At 40.2% G+C, this 20223-nt stretch overlaps 2 protein-coding genes across 6 annotated transcripts in view; one reads left to right on the forward strand and one right to left on the reverse strand.

Annotated features, from left to right (window-relative positions):
- The first annotated feature begins 497 nt into the window (after positions 1 to 497).
- The window catches only part of rpl10a (ribosomal protein L10a), a 216846-nt gene continuing 197120 nt past the window's right edge, over positions 498 to 20223 (forward strand). Inside the window, exon 1 of the mRNA XM_072450056.1 lies at positions 498 to 501. Coding sequence (XP_072306157.1) covers positions 499 to 501 — 3 coding nt within the window. The 5' untranslated portion in view covers position 498. The remainder of the gene's footprint in view (positions 502 to 20223) is intronic.
- Positions 15473 to 20223, reverse strand: part of scn8aa (sodium channel, voltage gated, type VIII, alpha subunit a) — a 39643-nt gene continuing 34892 nt past the window's right edge. For all 5 annotated transcript variants that reach the window (XM_072450051.1, XM_072450047.1, XM_072450052.1 and 2 more), the window contains exon 27: positions 15473 to 20215. In XM_072450051.1, the coding sequence (XP_072306152.1) occupies positions 19083 to 20215 (1133 nt within the window). In that variant the 3' untranslated portion in view covers positions 15473 to 19082. The remainder of the gene's footprint in view (positions 20216 to 20223) is intronic.

A 20223-nucleotide genomic window follows, 5' to 3' on the forward strand; every position in this document is an offset into this window, starting at 1 on the left:
ACCTCCAAAGGCTTCGCTAATCCCTCCTCCACACACACACTCACACACACACACACACACACAAACACGCACGCACGCACACACACACACACACACACACACACACAAACACGCACGCACGCACACACACACACACACACACACACACACACACGCACACACACACACACACACTCACGCACACACACACACACACACACTCACTGGGCTGCACGGTGCTGTCCTCCCCCAGCTCAGAGGAATTCTCCAGCTCTGGACAATGTTTCATTTCTTCACAGGCCACATCCTTGATAGCTTAATGGCCCCTGTGAAGAGGACAACATGCACTGACAAAGCTGCGTTTAAAGCACTATCCTCCATTTTACAAGCATCACTCCAACCAAAATACATTTTATATAGTTATTTCTATTAAAATTCTTCAGCCACTTCAAACCCAAATGTTTTAAAGTGCATCCAAGAAACAAGAAGTCACGAGTTAGTCAGTTAGACAACGTAAAGATGAAAGAAACATTGTTTACACATATTCGTCTATCAGAAGAAACCATTGAATTGGTGGCAGTGAAAAAACAATCAAAAGTATTAATACACTGCATCTTTTCTGGCCTGTGGCATCTCCTCTATCTCCAAACAGAACACCTCCTCTTTTTGTCAAACTGAAATGTGAGTCATGAATTGATTAGGATTTTTGGAGCTTTTAGAAATAGCACAATAAGCTCCTGTGTTTGAGGTGGATGATCTGGATGTAGCTTTTCCAGGCTGCTGTTTTCTGCACGATGAAGCACAAGAGGAGCCTGTAGCCTTGAGCATTGCCTAGGACAAAGAAAAACACTCACACAATTGGCTTTTGTGCAGGGCTTGTCTTTTAAAAACACACATCTGAAAGCCTTCTGTGATAAATAAATAAATAAAAATCCCCAAAGCATCTGCCTACATAGAACTTCATTTATTTTCCACACTTCAGAATGCCCTGTAGGTGAGACGTCCGTGAAAGGACACACTGACTTATTGGTAATGAGTCCACACTGGACAGCTTTAGGGGCAGAAGGCGAAGATGTAGTTTCTCCAGCGTGTCCAGTGCATCCAGACAGACAAGTACAAATGTAAATTTAAACACAGACTATCTGAATGATCCACATGGTGACGTTAAAGAAACGACGAAGATTTAGTGTTAAACATACATTATATTGAGTAAAAAGTGTAAAATAATTAAGATTGTGATATATGCCATTGGTAAGGTAAGTATCGAGCCTTTTCTTTAATATCAAAATCGAGTTTAAAATGTTATTATATTATTATTATTATTATTATGTCATTATTTTACGATTATTCACATTTTATTACCATTAGATTACCATTATTACCATATCGGCACAAAAACAGCCTGATAAAAAAGTACTAAGGACGTAGTACACAAAGTATAAACTGAACTGAAATGACCCTCTGTTGCTACTATTCTCATGGTTATAATTTTACGGATATATATTGTGACCTGAATAATCACGATTATCAATTAATCGAATGGCATCCCTAATCACAACTCTACCTGTAACAATCAATTTAGCTAAATGAATGAATTAACACATCTGGTTCTCTATTTGAGCCGTAATATTGAAGTATTCTAATTTCAATATATTGAATTTTGATCTGAAGATATGCAAAATTGGGTCAAAACATTTCAACAAAAGCGCTGATTAAAAATGTAAAAATGAACGAGTTGGCCACTGTCCAGGGTGTACCCCGCCTAAGGCCCAAAGTCACTGGGATAGGCTCCAGTCACCCGTGACCCCGAAAGGGAACAAGCAGTAGAAAATGAAAAATGAATGAAAAAATGAAGGTATTAGGCAATTAATCTGCTTTTTTCACATTTGTCTGACAATTTAAATCTCAACTAATATCGTTATCGTGATACTCCAAGCAAATATTGAGATATACATTTTTTTGCCAATATCCAGCGCATATTGTATGTTTGTATATCGAAAGATTCAAGACTAAATGACATTGGTTGTCTTGGTGAAATAACAGTAGCTGAAGTCAACTGCTGACCTTCAGAAGCCATTTGAGGGACAACTCCATGAAGTCATTTTTACAACCTTTCTCTCTCTCTCTCTCTCTCTATGTCTCCCTCTCTCTCTCTCTCTCTCTCTCTCTCTATGTCTCCCTCTCTCTCTCTCTCTCTCTCTCGTGAGTAATAGCATGGCCTGTAGTCATTTCAGCCAAGGCACATTTATGACGACCATAGCTGCGCCTGTCAGCCAGTCCCTTCTGTGCAGCAGCAGCAGTGGCAGCAGCAACATGGCCGCCCGCGCACACACTGACCCCGGAGCGCCGGTCGAGGCGTGCCACAGCCCAGCGTGGCCTATGGTGCAGATTATGGCAGGAGAGGTGCGCGCGTGGGTTAATCTCAGGTGTTGCGAGCAGGTTTAATATAGATGGTCAGCGCGGATGTGATAGGGGATAATTGCTTCTGGGCCTGTCACAGATGGGGCAGGTTGATCTGTTAACAGTGGCCACACCGGGTCTCAGTCAAGGACATCTTTTCCCACTGTGATCGCCTTATCTCGCCCCCCGCACTGTCCATCAGCTGCAGTCCGGCACCAGTTCAACTTTACGGGAATGTGTTTTCTAGTTTACCATTGTGGTGTCCTTGTCCGTGCACGAACATAAAATGGATGCGGTGAAAGTCAGAGGCTGTTGAGCACAAGTGTAAAATGGCTTTGCTTAATCCCGAAGGAAAATTAATTGATTACTGCTCAATTTAACAAGTTAGTAAGAGCCCATATACGTGTAAACTAGGAATTTTATTTATGTATATATTGAACGAGTCGATATAGTCATTATTGTGAAAGACCTATAGTTTTTCACACTAATTACTAGACTAGTCACACTATTTCTATCCTACTTTTTGATGTCAGTGTATTTGTTATAAAAGGTCTTTTGTATATGTTTTTGAGTGTTTAGTCCAGATTATAATGATCAAAATACAACTACAATGATGTTGTTGTGTCCTTAGGGAAGACTCTTAACCCATATTGCTTAGTATGAATCTGGTGTGAGAGTCTTGTCAGTCTGCCCCAGGTCAGCTGTGGCTACAATTGTAGTTTCCCACCATCAAGTGTGGAGTGAATGAATAATGCAACGTGAAGCATCTTTGAGTGTCCTAAAAATAGCTATATGAATATTATTAGTTAGCCCTTGTATTAGTTTAGTAGTTCATATTCTCTTCGTAAACTTGTCTTATATTTTAATGCTTCTATATGTTCGCAATATGCACCATAAGCAGAAACATAATTTTTAAAAGTAGATCCCAAATCTAACTGCACTTTCAGAAAAGAAAGATTTCTGATCAGAAATATTACTTGGCGATATTGACAAAAATAAATCTTGATATATTTAACGATATTCAGAATTATTATTATTATCAGACAAATGTGAAATGTCAAATGAATTACAAAAGTGCAGAAATAACCTTCATGTGAAAGTTATCATCATCTTTTTTTTTCTTCAACTCTTTTTGTAGAATTTTTTAACTATAAACAATACATTTGATATTAATATTTTTACACATCTTCAAAACAACATCCATGATATTATCTTCATTTCGATATATTACCCACCTAATTACATCAATCAATAAATGAACAGTTTATTTGAATGACAAAAGCCGGGACAAGTTTCAGGGTCAGAATTAGAACAGAAAGTGAGTGTGGCTCCCTCATCAGGCCTTTTCATCAGACGGAGAGGTGTAAACCACACATCGATACAGTCCGACATCACTCAGACTCTTCCTCGACGTGGGCCTAAACATGCGGTGGCCCGTCCTCAGGGAGAGCGCCTCCACTGACAGCTCCTCTTAAATATTTATGCAGACGAGAGGAGAATGTTATCCCAGCACATGCTCTGACTCAGGCGTTCGCTTCAGACTCCCCGTCCCACTCATTCTCCCGTTTTCACAGCTAGTTAAAAGGCATTAGAACGACAACAGTGGATAGTGTGTCCAGTCTGTTTATCTGTATCTGTCTGCAGTGAGTTAGGGAGGGGAACGGAGAAAGTGTAGCGCTATTATAGAAGCTCAATACTACGATTTGGTGTAGGTCAAGTTTTAAAATAAAGATACGTAACAACAAGGGCGTATGACAGGTTGTTGTTGTTGTTGTTGTTGTTGTTGTTGTTGCTTTTTGGGTGTATTTATACCTGTTGTAAATATAAATGATAGTTTTTAAATCAATCAAGGAGCTATTTGTGGAGAAAAGTTAAAAAAATTGTCAAAAATTATTGGAAATTACATAATCAACATCATTCCATCCAAAGTTTATGCAGAATTTACACCAAATGGACAACTGTTTTGACCCTCTAAACATTAATTCAACAAAACAAAAGGGGCTCTCATGCATTTAAATTAGTCAAATAAAATAATTGTGACGTTAGATGAGTTTTGGCCCAGTGCTTGCTGGGGAATTTCTTACTGTGACGTCATCAATTACAACCAGGAAGTAAAATTCTAAACATAAAAAGAAATCTACTATTCAGGGATGAAAATCAAAATTCAATACTTAAAGTGTTGGACTCAATGATTCCAACACTTTAAGTACCAGCCATATAGAAGCATTCCAACGGCATTAAGTCAAGCAGAATCTCTCATCTTCTATCTGAGGTTAAAAGGTATGCGCACTAGTAAAAGACTGGCGAGATAAGATAAACACAGATGCATGTGGCTATGTTAACTATGCTGTAAATATTCATATGAACCTTTCCAATTAAAGGACTGTAAACGTGTCACTTGGAAATCATGACGGTAGTAAATTAAAAAACACTTCATTCTCCCACACAGTGACCCGCACCCCTACATTTTATTTATGAGGCCCATTCGCCGCGGGTTCATTTGGCGCTCCCGATCCCAAACACAGATGGGCCGGTGTTACAGTGTGCTCTGCCCTGGGGACAGGCGGGCCAGTCCTGTACACAGACGCCAACCGCTCATGTGATGCACGTCCCATTAAAAGAGGGTGGACAGTTTCCCCAATCAACAGATCACCTTTTCAAATGCGCCTTTGTTCCCGGGCCTCAGCAGCTGGCAACAATTAGCGGGCAGGACGGCACACAACACTCCAAGTTGCCAGTCAGTCCATTACGGAGCTGGTGGAGTGAAGGATTGCTCTCCGTATTGCTAGAGGCTGTGAATTAAATGTGTGATAGATGTGGGAAGTGTGACTCTAAAAACCTTTGCAGATAAGTTGGAAGCTTTTGTTGGCAATGGAAGCTCCACACGTGTTACATCTGAATGGTGCCATGTGGGACACCAGCTGGTTTGGGCTTCGTCGTGTTGGCAGAGTACACAAGGGTTGTCTATCCTGCACAGCCAAGTTTCCCCTTGAAAAGTCTTGTTGCTGACAGCAATAATAAATTGCAATCCGACCAATCAATTACAGGCCAGCTTGAACCCTTTAAGTCCTTAAGAATGAGACGCTGGGAAAAAATCAATTTGCAATTTACATCAGGCTGATGAGTGTTGAAAACGCTAAGAAAGAGACCGCTTCAAGGAAGTATAATTATATCCCAGGCAGTATGTGCTGCTGGTCCACACAATGTCCAGTGGTTTACAATCAATGGAGCTGTGGACAACTCACTCACTCCTGTCATTCAGCTCAGAGAGTGCTCACACGCGGCAGGTAACGCAGGAAGTGATTTGTGTCGCATCATTGGGCAGTAAGTAAGTGAGGACTGGCTCTTAGTGCCAAACTTCCTGGGAACGTGGCTCTGTGAGTGAAAGACAAAGGAGAGGAAAGAGACACCACTGAAGGTAAGGGTCATACTGAGGCACTCTCAGGGGCCAGAATCTACTGTTGTTGATGCAAATAGTGTCATGTTCTGAAGTCAGTCCAGGAGCCACTGGATTGTGACATTTTGACTTTTTTCCTGAATAAAGAGACAAGCCATGTTTCTTTTTCACTCAAAAAAGAGAGACAAATAAAAGCTATGGACACACAAATGAAAAAACACCGCCCGAAATAGAGCCAGAAGTCATGATGAAAAACAGAAGCACAGGGAGCTGGATGAATGGTGTGGCTCCAACTATGTTTTGTTTCTGCTGGAGAAAGAGAAAGGAGGCAGAAAAGGAGCAGGCTCGAAGGGTTAAACGTTGGCAAAAAGCGAGAAGGAACAAAAGAGCCATTGTAAGGGCCAAAAGTGTCCCCGGAAAGGAGGGGACAGAGAAGAAAGCCACCACTGGCTGGTCCCCCAGTCTCATTGTAGGCAAAGGGGAGTGCAGCCACGCATGACAGATGTCCCTAGCCATTGTTTCCCAGCAGCCTCCTCTCTGCCTCCTGCTCCGCTCCAAATTCCTGTGAACGGGCACTGCCTGTGAGCGTGGCCCACCAGGTTATGAGAGTGCCAGGCGCGACAGCCTCCATCTCTGCCGGAGCTGTGGGAGAGAGGACTCCAGGTGGGGCAGTCGAAGTATAAGCACCAGCTCTTAGCAGGGTGCACGAGCAGTTCACATGGTTCTGTTTAATGGTATCGGACACACAGGAATGCACAGGCTGAAACAGTTAGACATGGACACAATAATTAAATCCATTGACACAACACTGTTACAAAGATGACAACATAAAATCTGTCATTCAACTTAAAAATCAATGGAAGTGAGATCAATGACATCTGTAATAATCCGAATGCCTCAATAAAACAGCACCACTGACTCTGGCCTGGGGCGCTAACAGGCAAAGCAATTACCAAAATGTTAAGTGAAGCGCAGGTAAAAGCCTTTTGCAACATAAAGAGTTTAGGTAAGCAGTTTTTACAAAGCACTGACGTTTAGCATTCCCATTCAGTCCCACCATGTGGCGGCCCAACAGAGCTGTCACTCACGGCAACACTGTGCCAGTGGGAAAGAGCACAACAAAAGCTCTGTCTGGTTAATGGGTGAGAGAAATTACACACAACTTCTTCCAATGCTCCCAAACACTTTGTACCAAAAGTCACGATCAGCTGCCCTGCCCCCGCCTGCCTGTTCCATCAGAGACACAGTCACATTCCAGTGAATACAAGAGTAAGATGTCTAAACAGAAGGGCAAATCTTTCTGAAAGCGATGAATGTTTACCAGGCGGATCAATGGAGACTGTTAGCTCTCTGACAGCACAGTGACCACAAACTAAAAAAAACTATGCCACAAGTGGGAGACATAAAAGGTAATGTAACAATGGTCGTAACAAACGTCTTTACAACCACTGACAACAAACAGTGTTTAACAAACCAGTGGTTTCCCAGCCACAAGGTCTAAAAGTACAAAAGTACAAAAGTCTAACAATGTTTTAATTAGATAAAATAATAAATTAAAAAAATACACACTCATGGTGTAATAAGATATATTAACAAAATAGGAAAATACAGAATTATTCATTTATCCAAACAAGCTCCTCCAACCTGGTGGATATTAGCCTTCAAACAGAGGTGCAAGAATGAAGCACATATGGCCTTGTCCATGGTCCAGCCGAGCCCAGGCTAAAGTCAAATGAATGCATGTAAACATTTAGCCCCCTGTGCACTGCACTGTGATCCTGTGCATGAGCTTAGGTGACCCCAGTCAGCATCAATCAGACCCAACACAATGGGATGAGGCGCGCATGGGGAAAACCCGGGTCAACCACACGTTTAATAACAGCATGGATAGTAAAGTGGCGCTGGTCCCCATACCACGGGTAAGCTGGGCACTACCCCTCTGCAGCCAGTTACGCATGTGGAGCCCTCAATGCATGAGTTTTAGAGATGAGTGGATAATCTACTTGGACGGATTTAGGACTAATCTGCCATTTCTGCTCTCGAAATCAAATCACAATGGGATACATATAGGGCTTATGCACTGATATGATGGTTTGAGAGCAAAGACAGCAGGAGCCAGGCTTCAATCGAAGGGAGCGTTTTGTAAGGATTTAGGAAAAAATTTATGTCTACCCAATCCAATGTTTTTTGTTAGTTTAGAAAAAATATCCTCCCTTTCCACAGTTCCAAGACAGCAGTGAAGCCCTCTGTTGCAGCAAGGACCACGCATCAACTGAACAGACAGAAAATAACTGTTATGATGTTATGACAGCTGTGCAGACGTATTAGCTCTTTTCTCTGCTTTCTGAGATAAGAACTATCAGCAGAGTCGAAAAGGCATGAGCTGGTCACACCTCTCTGCTGTAAGCGCGCAGTTAGGCTGTCATCCCCAGGTTCAAGTCTGTCACCACAATGAAGACGTGTACCAACCCACAAAGCTAATGACAGTCTGCAAACACAAGCCCCAACGCAGCCGCTGCTTGTCCGACTGTCAGCAACAACAACATGGTGTCCGTATAACTATAAGCATGTATAATCACGCACAACCCTGCAAGGGTGCTAAAACATCCATAACACCGGGGTCAAAATGCTTCCTTCTAAGTCGGCAGCTGGCAGTTACTCTGACCCTCCTTTTCTCAGACCAATGCGCCACAACTATCAGCTGATCCCTGTCCGCCGCAGAGTGAGAGGCAAACAAACACGCATAAACAAAATGAGGATATAAAAGATGCAAATGTTTTGAACAAGAAATCCTTTAAACAGCACCAACAAAGATTTCTTTAAATGTCAGAGTATGGAAGGCGATGGTTTTAAATTACTTATGAGTAACCGTAATTATTAATGGTAATTCCCATTAGAATATCAGATGTGTTAAGCTAATTATAATGTTGATTATGTTTGCTCGGACATAATTTGTTTCCTTCTTGACAGTGGCAAGTCAAATGACAATATATAAACATATATATATATATATATATATATATATATATATATATATATATATATATATATATATATATATATATATATATATATATATATATGTTGACCCTGGACTCAACCTGTTCATATTTGTCACTTATCTTGAGAATGCACTTAATAGTATATATTATTTTTTACAAGGGCTACTACTACTGCAAACTGTTTTTTTAAGTGGTGATGAGCCAAAAAATACTTTCTACCTCAGTACACAATTACTGCATTGTAGAAAATACATTTATTTGTATTTATATAAGAATTTGTGAAGCCCCGTGGCAACCAATGAGCAACACAAATGCATTTAAGCTAATCAAGACTTGGGGTCTAGTTTGTTTGAGAACAGTTGAAAAAAGCCTTCTTCAGCTGCTCGACCATTACAACACAAAGCCAAAATGATCACCAGACGACCCCCATCCAGCAACCCCCCAAGGAGACTGGCCCGCTTCAGAGTACTGATGACTTCAGGATTCTGTTATTAGCAAGAAAAATACTTTTTATTTGTTCAACTTCTCATTTGTCATGGGGGCCATCTGGGACAAAAGTCAAGCTAAAAGGGGAAGTTTAATACAAACACAATGAGAGAAGAACAATGCACATCACATTTATAAACTAATGAGATGCTATGTTCTTGCTTTGTTTTATCCGTCCCTCGTCCCACAGAATTGGAGTGCTGGAGGCCAAGGATCTATGCCCTGAGTGCGCTCGCTGGAGCACAGGGCCAGGCAAGAATGCACCTATTCAACAGGCTGCCTCCAGATGCTGCTGAAAACAGTCCTTCAGGCAACAAGGAGCAGAGGAGGGGAGCGAACAGGAAAGGCTGATAGGAATCTGATAGCCTATCATTAACAGACAAAATAAATTGAGGTAAAATCTCTGGCATCGGGAGTGCCGTCCTTATTGTTTCGACTCCTGTGGCGTTTCAAAGACGTGTTATGCTTCACCAGAGAAGGTATTTGTTGTTGATAATAAATCATCTAATGTGTTGGGTCCATTGCGATTCACTGAAAAGTCCCAAGTGTAGCACGGTCCGGTAAGTGCACAGTGTGGGAGTTTGTTTCAAGGCAAACTAATCCACCCTTATCTTATCTCTACCATTGGTTTCAAATGTAGCATCTGAAAGAAGCAAATAATCACAATGACAAGTCTTTCCAGCCCTTGAGATCAAACAAAACAAAAGTGCACAAATAAAACCAAAAATCTATTCACTTGAACGTCCTAATGTTCCCCAAAGACCACATCTTCTCAGTCTCCAGCTATTTTCATCCACACTGTGTACTGCTCTGTGTACAAGTGGAAGGAGTGGATCAATGTAATATTTATGTATCAATCAGCAGTGAGTTATCAAGAAGCGACAGAGAAACAGCAAGGCAGTCCCTGTAAACATGACCTTTGGCTATACGTCCCCAGCACTCAGCTCCCCCTCTTCTCCTAGTCATCATACATATCGAATATGGACTCAAACATTTATGGGCTCAGGGCTCATCCCCAAGGATACTGCCTAAAGAAAATGAAAAGAATAAGTTCTCAGGCAAGTGTGGGTGTTTTCTGCTTTTCCTTTGAGAGAATGTACACCACCGCATAAAACCGTATGCTCTGTGAAAACAAAGCAACCCAATCTGCCATTTGCTATATCCTGCATTTAAAAAAAAACACAGATTATCTGAAAATAGGCCTGTGGATTTAACTCACACACACTGGATGAAGAAGTAGCCAAAGTTTTAATACAATAGATGTGGGGAATCACACCAATGTTCTTCAGGCTTTAACATGATTTTGTCTTTTTACTTCCTTTGATGTTTCTCAATGTGTTTGGTTTGTTTTTTGACACATTACATCCGGGACATTTGGACTGGGTTCAGACCAGTTGCACCAGTGGAAGCGCTGCAGTGGTAGACTGGGGAATGCTGACCCCTGGTGGACAGAGAGACAACTTAAAGTGCACGTGGAAGGTTTTCACGTTTGACTCATTTTTGGCCACTTCGTTTGGTAGAATAGTACCTGTGGTAAATATGTATCGTAGTTTTATATCAAAACGTGGGAGAAAAGTAGAAAAACAAGAATTTATCTTGCGTCTGGCAGTTTACATATTATTTTAAGAAAATAGCCTAGTGGTTAAATAATTACAAGCTTTTGCCTTTGATGAATCAGTTTCCTCTATCCAGTGAAGGTGGCCGCCTGTTTTAGGTCCGGGGTTAAAATCATCATTTTGTGCCATTTCACCATTTTAATAGATCCAGGCATCGGATCCTTGAATTTTCCCGGCAGAATTGCGACCCTGAAATAACCCCTGTTATACTAATGTAACATATGATTTTATTTAATACTAATACTAATACTAATACTAATAGTAATAGTAATAGTAATAGTAATAGTAATATACTGACTCCTCCAATGAGCTGCATCCAACTGTTTTAAAGCACGAGTGGAAAAAAAAAAACTTTCAATGGCCCCACCCAGGACTCATTAACGTTAACAGAAAGCTATAGGACTATGTTTCCAGCATTCCCTTGTGTATACCTTAATCCATAAACATTATTATGATTAACATCACTGAACAGAACAGAACCATAATACATGTTTTCATGAAGTTACCTTTAGGGAACATAAAAAGTCGCCCTCTGGCGGATTCTTGCGCTAATTACGCTTTTAATACTTAACCTGGTGGAAGAACCAACATCTCAGGAGAAAAACAGTACTGAAATAATAATACCCTTCAAAACCCTTGTTTCTTCTTTCTAGTTTATATCACATTGTCAGTGGTTTACCATTGGGATAGACAAAAATTACTTTTTACACAACGCAGAATTTATTTTATGAGTATCAACCAGACAGGCTTTACTTATTTTGGTAAACATGTATGTTTGCAATGGCAGATTGAAAACTAAGGTCATCTACAATATGTGAGGGTGACTTTAGCATAGTAATAGACAAAAATGTGGACAGGTATCCTCAAAGATCTAAAAGACCAAATATAATACAATAACTTAGACCTGGTAGATATCTAGAGACAAAACAATGTTTTAAAATGACATAAATGGGCCACACCCAAATAAAATGGGTACAATATCAGCAGTAAAGAGTTGAGTCAAAAGTTATAGTTGCTGTTCTCAAGCCCATTTCAATTCGATTTAGAAATATTTATAAAAGAATTAAAAAAAAAAAAAAAAAGATTGTGAAATTATCATATAAAGTCTTTTTATCAGATAAAGATCTAACAGAAATGAAGCCTGCGCAAGTTCACCTGGAACACCTAACTTAAATCTGCGTCGGCCTCCATGGCAGGACCTCTCCCCAGCTCCATCATCGCACTCAGGCGGGCGTGGTCTGTCCGTCAGTGAGATTTATCAGATCCCACAGGAAAAGGGTCATGATGAAATGTGTGGTAGTATTTCAATTTATAGAACTCAAACAATTAAGTTATAAAGGGTTAGGGTCACAGTTCCATGATAAACTTAAGCCTATTCCAAGAATTCCAAAGGGCCACGAGGACCTTCTTAAGGGCTGCAAATTAATATAATACTAAATCATTAAATGTTTTTTGTGGTAAAAAAGTTGGGCCCTGAGGTCAAAAACGTTAAGAATCCTTGATATAGGCAAGAAAAACTATTGTGGGAAATGAAAATTGTATTGATGCAATTGAAGTAAAGGAATTTCCTGGATGTACTGACATCAAAAAATGTTATTATTATTATCAAGATGAAGAACAGTCTGGATTTGGGAGAAGCCTAAGGCTAATTCTAGATATGAACATTCCAGAGGAAAGCCTTGTCTTATTTAGGGATTTTTACGTAGTATTTTACACAATTATTTCATATTAGAATATATTTAGATTTGGGAATTTCTTTATTAACTGTGTCAAAATATTTTACAAGGGATGTAGGACATTTACATTTCTGTAAATTATTATCAGGAGTTTGTATAAATAGAGGAATAAGACAAGGCTGTCCTCTGAGCCCTTTTTGTCACACAAACAATTCACCTTCATTTTTAACATAAAAGGCTGACTCATCAGCTAATTAGGACATCTTGAAATTCCCTTCAAATGCTTGACAGCCTTGAGAATGATACTTGAAGCTACATTCAGATGTAAAGAGCTTCAAAGTTGTTTGAATGTAGACTGTGGTTACAGATGGCCTTAGCTGAAACTGTGACATTTATGTGACGTACAGAAGAATGTCAGTGAGGTTGCAGAAGAACGTAGCTCACACCTGCTGCTGAGTGAGTAAGAGAGAAGCTCTGACCACTGACCCGACTGTCTGGTCAGCTTGGATCCACTGTAATGAGCAGTAAGGCCATGAGCTGCAGCACCTGACCCAAGTGTGACACCTGCCATCTTATTTAAGTGACAGCCACCATCCTGTGCCCGCTCAGTCCACTGGCAGAGAAGCACAAAAGTGTTTTTTACATTCCACACCGCATGTGTCCAAGAAACACTCACATAGACTGACCATAAGTGGATACGACGCAGAGTTCTTCAAGGTACTGTCTGTTCCTCTAAACCATATTTTTGACAAATAGTTATTCTAATTGTTGTTATGCTTTTACTATAGGGCAAAGATGAACCAGCTCATGTGGTGTATGCTGTTTGTTCTATGTGCAAGCAGTAAACAAATGGTTTTAGATCATAGCAGCGCAGCAAGGTATGTGTTTGTCCTCATCACCTGTGATTTATATAGACTTTATATTTTAATGATGGGCTAAACTGTATGTTGGCATGAGAAATGTCTGGAATAGATTGATGTGCTTTATAAAATCGAATGTTAATGCCATTTCATTACATCTAATTTTTCTTTGGTATTTTATTTATTTCTAGGTGGCATTTATATGATATAGAAAAGGGTCACCGTTTTATACGAAATTTTAAAAGACATTCAGATGGGACATTTACCAGCGACGTTGCCAAGAACCGCGACAAAATGAAAGCGAAAGACTTTGTGATGTGGCTGGCCAGCACCAAAAAAGAAAGGTCAGTTATGCTAAATGTTGAAATGTGTTCTTTTTAATTCATTAAACTATATTAAATTTGTCTTGTGTTTTATTTTAGATGTTATGAAGATGTCCTTGAGTTTCCAGGAGTATAAATCAAGTTCCATCAATTACCATTTATTATTGTCTACGTTTGGTAATAACAAGTGTGGGATCTTTTTTTAATTGTATGTATTTTATATTGGACAAAGCCTTCCATAAGTGTTTCATCTGGCCTACCTGCTTATAATGAGTACATTGTATTGAGGTCATTTTTTGTATGAGTAAGTCTCTATTTTGAGAATAATGCAAAGCTGTAATAATAAATTACTTTTTCAGGTCTATACGTTTTGGTTTCATGTGCGAATAAAGCATTCATGAAGCATTTGTGTCCTACAACTATGTGAATACACATCAACCAAACCTTTATATTATGAACTTAAATACTGAGCATGACCAATAGAGAGCACTGTTAGTCTTCAAATTAAATACCCGGGCTCAATTTTGTAGTTGGGCATCGCAGCACTTCAAGTAGACTTTGTGAAAGTGTGATTTCATCCTTTAATGTTCTTGAAGTTTAGTCTATATCAGGATAGTTTTATTATTACGCAGTTGATGCTGTTTTCACACGGACATTTCTGCCTAAACTCTGAGTGACAGGTGACAGTCTCTCTTGACAGACAAACCCCATTTTACTGCAGACTGTACACGTGGCTTCTGTAGAAGGACTGCGTGTGGAAACTACATTTTGCCTGTGTCTAAATGTTTGTGAGGGCGCAGTGGTTTGACAGATAGGCCTATATATATTTTGTAGAGCAGTGTCACCTCCAGAGATGTCACTGAAGAGAAGGGAGGGAGGCTCCGGGAACAGCGGCTGTAGGTGTCACTGTTTGTAAACAGGTTTTGATGGCTGTGCGTGGCTCCACCCCGGGGTGGGGGGGGGTGTGGTCTGGTACCACGGACAGCACCGGTCACCTGCTCATCTGGACACACTGGACACTGTATGGGTCAAACTGGGAGTGTGCTGCCGTCTCAGCCTCGCATGCTGCAATCATTAATCTGCACTGCACTGCACCACCAGCCCCTTCCCCTCGTCTCCCCCATCCCTCCTTTTCTCCACCTCACTGCACTCCACCTGCCATCCAGGCTCTGCTGAGACACGCGTGGAGCCAATGATCGAAGAATGCTTCTGTGTACAATCCTAAAGCAGTGACAACAACGAGACATAAAGCAGAAAGAGCTGAGCGTGTGAGCAAGATGGAGGCTGGAAAACCCACGTGACTTCAATTTTGGGATGAATTCACGTTCTCCTTTCTCCTGATATTTGGACAACCTGAGCTACATATGGTGGACCGCAAATAAGAGCAAAGCTTAAAATAACGGGACATGATAAGGGGAGTTTAGACTCTCATAACAATATGAGCATTATATTTGTATCGTCTCCATTTCACAGCACGTTTGGTGTATCCACTTGCCATGTATAATACATTGTACTAATTCTAAAGTGAAATAACCTGCGCTAAATGGTGATATCACAAGGAAACAGTGTTAATGTTGAATGAATCATAAAATGACACTCTTACATTTTAACAGAACGATTGGGCTATCCCAACATCACTAAATGATATAGTCTATAGAAACATCCATGTAGTAGCTAAGATTGTGAATATGTTTCATGAAACTAAGAGAATGTATTGACACAAGCCAGAGTGGAACTGGAAGGCTGCTTTATTGGTAATAAAAAGATCCGTGCTCAAATAAAGACAATCTTTCATATTCTTACCAAGTGGTTGTGCAACACACCTCATATTGTATCCTCTTTTTCTCACGGTGTCAATGATATCAACAATTTGAAAAGCACTTTTTAATTGTTCAACAAAAAGTAAAACTAAAATGATTATAATAAAACCATGCTAAAAAAGAATGTGTCTTAGAATCAATATTGATACAAAAATAAACTTCAGATGGAAACATAAATATAGAGGAAACAGACTTTAGAAAGGCAAGCTGTTTTATCACAAGCCGAGTGGGAGACACACATCACTAAAACTGGATATTTAGCTGTTTTCTGTTCACATCACACAATGTTGAATATTTATATGAGGTGGGGGATGATCTCCGGCAGTTTTTCTGACTCCCTGAATTATGTTGTGCTCATCCCAAACCCCACCCTCCACAGTGTGGCAACATTGGATGTTTAAAATATTATTATTATTATTATTATAGTCATTTTTATTTTGTCTTCACATTATTTTTCGTTATAGAATTGACATCCAATTTAGCAGAAAAAGGCACATGCCACTGAGTGTTACATTAGAAACAAATCATTCAACAGAAAAGGTGTGAGGAGGAAAAGCAGGTGACTATATGCATGTGGTAATGATGCCGAGTGAGTCCAGGGAAGAGTTCTGACAGAGATTAGACAGTACGTGACAAATGTGCTGGTAACATCCTTTCTTTATGAACAGGCTACAATCCATAACAAGCAACTTTTAGACATCCACTCAGTGTGTTGCACATACAAATTAAATGTGACAGTGTTCTTCTGTTTTATGTATATACATATAGACATATGTATACATGTATAATCTTTTGTATTATATATCTATATTATATATTCATTCATTTTCCGTCAAAGTGAAAAGTGTCTCAAAAAATCCAAAAGGTAACAAAATGTGACAAAGGGCAGAGCTGGAAGCCATTCTATATTATTGTTGTTATTCATTTTTTGATTATTAGTAGTAACATTTTTTAAAATGGCATATTTACAACAAACACAACAAAGCATGCCTGTAAAATAAAATAATATGATACACTCTAAAAAAGTTTGTTCTTTTTCAGCGATTGTGCCATTTACATCACAGCCTGTACTGTACATATACTATATGCTTTGTTTCTTTTTTGTCTTTTTCATTTTTATGTTTTCAAGTGTGAATGCATCATTCTAAAATGTTACATCCAAGATGAACATGGGTGAAATTACTCACTCCAATGTTTTTTCTATTGGGAATGTATTTGGTTTCAGTGTGCAGCAGCCTAACTGATTCCAAGAGCTCACATTGTAAACAAACCTCAAATATCTTTACAGACAGGGGCTTCTGGTACAGGCAGTGTTAAACACACCAAATGGCAAGTGGTGTGGTGACGGAGGCAGGTTTCTAGCTCCAGCTGTCCATTAGAAACAGGACAATCCCTCCTGTGTAGAAAAGAAATGGCAGGAACATCTAAAGAGGCAGTAGTTTCTCTCCCATTGACACGCCTCCACCCACAGTTTATTTACACATAGCTGCATCTACATGAGGCCTGCTGATGGTTTAATCTCGGCAGGTTTCAGCTTTGTGACCTGCATTTCTGGCTAACTGTTTTGAAATGCGTGACAGCATTTGAAAGCCTACAGTTTGTGATATGGTGTGAGTCTGGGTCAAACACCACACAGTGTTTTAGAGGTCCCACAAAAGCACAATGATACACTGACAGACATGGGACTTTCATCATCCTGACACAGACCAGAACATTTGCTATTTTAACAGAAGTCAGTCTCAAACCCTGACGGGAGGGACTTTACATATTTATTGGTCCACAATGTTCATTATTACCCATCCACCTCCCTGAATGACCTGCACTAAGTCAAGACCACTTGCCCTTCGTAACTATCCACTGTACGTACACACGAGGCACGACAAGGTACGTCCTTGTGATAATTCTCCTTTCATTCTGCTGTTTGGCATAACCAAACTTATCAAAACAACTTTTCAGAGAATGATTGCATCACAAGGAAATCAGAGAAGGACTCTGGAATGTTTGATTTTTGTATAAAGCTGGCAACTCAAATTGTCCAAAAGCACCACCTAACACACCAGTCACTTGTAAGTTTGAATTATAAAAATAAAAGTGAATGAATGAAACAAAAAAAGCTTATAAAATGTGTTTTCCACTAAAGCTGAACACAAACGTTGCCCACATGTGCCCCTTGTCCAGAAAACACTGAAAGAGGGGCGTTTATTGACAGACCCTGACCTGTGCACGTCATTGACCTTGGCATAAAGAATGATCTCCCAATGCTAGAACATGTCCACTAACACAGGGTGCAAGTAAACAATGAAGTATCAAGTCCCAGATTCAGTGAATATACGCAGTCTCCAGATCTGTGCATCCTCAACATGAGGATATACATCTACCTGACGCTTAAACATGCCACATTCTTTCTACAGAACATTCAGAGCAAAAACACTGCTGTTTGTGTTGCTCGCTGGCAGACTGGGACTTTCTGTCTCTGAGTGCTTACATCCTTCATCTGTAAAACTATTCTGCACAGGATTTAAACATCTACTCCTTCCAGAGCAAAACACAGGTAGAAATATTGACATTTCCCCAAAAATCTAGATATCAATTACCACAGTCTTTATCCTTCCATTATATCACATCATATTCCAAGTGGAAAGCCTCAAACGTAAAGTCAAGTCACAGCTGGGGTCACAGAATTAGTGTCTTGTGGACTATGATTACTCATGCATGATTCCTGATCAAAACATGCCTTCATGCAAGTCATTTCTATGCATTGAACGAGCACAATCATTATTTATATGACACTCGGTATGAGCAAGTCTCCTTCAGCCCAAGTCACAATGACTAATGACCCCTAACTGGTCAGTGTGAAAGCCCATGTAGAAAAAATCCCTTCTTTATTGTCAGTATAACAAAGATGATGAAAGGACTAGTGACATGGGCTAAATTATATCTTGTTTGCAGCTCAAAAACGTTGAAGATTTAAGTAAACGTAGAAAACAATAAAAAGGCCTGTGGTTGCGGTTTTCCCCTTGCCTTGCTAACTACTCTTACTTGGTTGATTCTTGTTATTGTTTTCAGTGAGGATGGTTTACTGTTTTAGACCCTCCTGTCGACTACTTTGACAGTTCTTTGAGAGTCTCTATGATCTGGTCATGTAGCAACAACAATATGCTGTGGTCTATGCTTGGTGGCGGCAGCGATTTGCAGTTTTTCCAATCAATAAACAGAATTCTGTGCCTTGGCAGTTGGTCCCCAAATAAATGTGTGTCATTGGCCAGCGCACTGTGAGTTATTGTTTCTGTTTCTCATTACAAGGTCTCTCGGCAGCAAAGTTCCTCAGTAACTTTGCTGATTGTATTTGGTTCAGTTGTCAATGACGACAAATGAAACCACACTGCCTCAAGTGCATTTGAGTCTGTAAACAATCAAGTCAGTTTTGTTGTTATTACGTCCAAATATTCACTTTTCTACATTTGTTGGGTCAATATTTTTAGACTCAGTCTCATTTCAGTGTGTTTAGTCGTGTCATTAAACCCTAACATTTGGATTCCCATTCATCTTTTTGTTTTTTGTCCTTCTCTCGGTTGTCGTCCTGTTTCTCTTTGTCAGGTTTGGTCACACTGTCGTAAGAAGGAAGAGAGGCAGTTGATGGTGTGCTCTCCTTCTTTTCTTCATTTCCACCATTTTCAAGCTTGCCCGAAAAGAAGCGCTTGAAGATGATTCCACGCCGGATGAGGTGGATCCGGTAAGCGTTCTGGATAGTTCTGGCAGACATATCTTCCTGTTTGCGGCGAAGGGTGGTGGTGATTGGTTCATATGATACTTTAGAGGGGTTGGCTGCCACAAAACGCTCCTCCATCTGCTGCCTCAGCATGTCTAACTCACCACTGTCACCCAAAACACGCTTTGTAAAAGCAAACAGGATATCCAGGCAGTGAATGCGATCGCCACTGACCATTGGCAAATCCATGGCAATTAGTTCTATAGTGTTTGGCTTTGGCACACGGAGCGGGTGCTCTAACGCATCAGCAAAGTCAGACAGTTTGGCAAAAGTGATAAACTGAGAGGCAGTTGGATCAAATTTCTCCCAAATCTCATAAAATGTCTCAAAGTCGTCCTCACTGAGGGGATCAGCACTTTCCTCTGTAGCCACGCTGAAGTTCTCCAAGATGATGGCAATGTACATGTTAACCACAATAAGAAAGGAAATTATAATGTACATGACGAAAAAGAAGATTCCCACTGATGGATTTCCACAATCACCTTTAACAGAAGTACCAGGATTCTCCAGGTTCGGGTCACAGTCTGGTGGGTAATTAAGGATGGGTAATAACAAACCATCCCAACCAGCAGAAGTGGTAATCATGAACAAGATGATCATACTGTTGCCAAACGTTTCAAAGTTGTACAAGTCATCTATTCCTGCTCCATGCTTTACATAGCCAAAGTTAGACATGCCAAAGATGGAGAAGATGAACATGACCAGGAAAAGCAGCAGACCAATGTTGAACAGCGCAGGAAGTGACATCATCAGCGCAAAGAGAAGAGTCCGGATGCCCTTTGCTCCTTTGATGAGACGGAGAATACGACCGATACGAGCCAAACGGATCACCCTGAACAGGGTCGGAGACACAAAGTACTTCTCAATCAGGTCAGCCAGGAACATACCTGTAACA

Source organism: Eucyclogobius newberryi, unplaced genomic scaffold (assembly GCF_026437365.1).
Source record: "Eucyclogobius newberryi isolate DKJ021-1_F unplaced genomic scaffold, fEucNew1.0.hap1 SCAF_17, whole genome shotgun sequence".
NCBI lineage: Eukaryota > Metazoa > Chordata > Actinopteri > Gobiiformes > Gobiidae > Eucyclogobius > Eucyclogobius newberryi.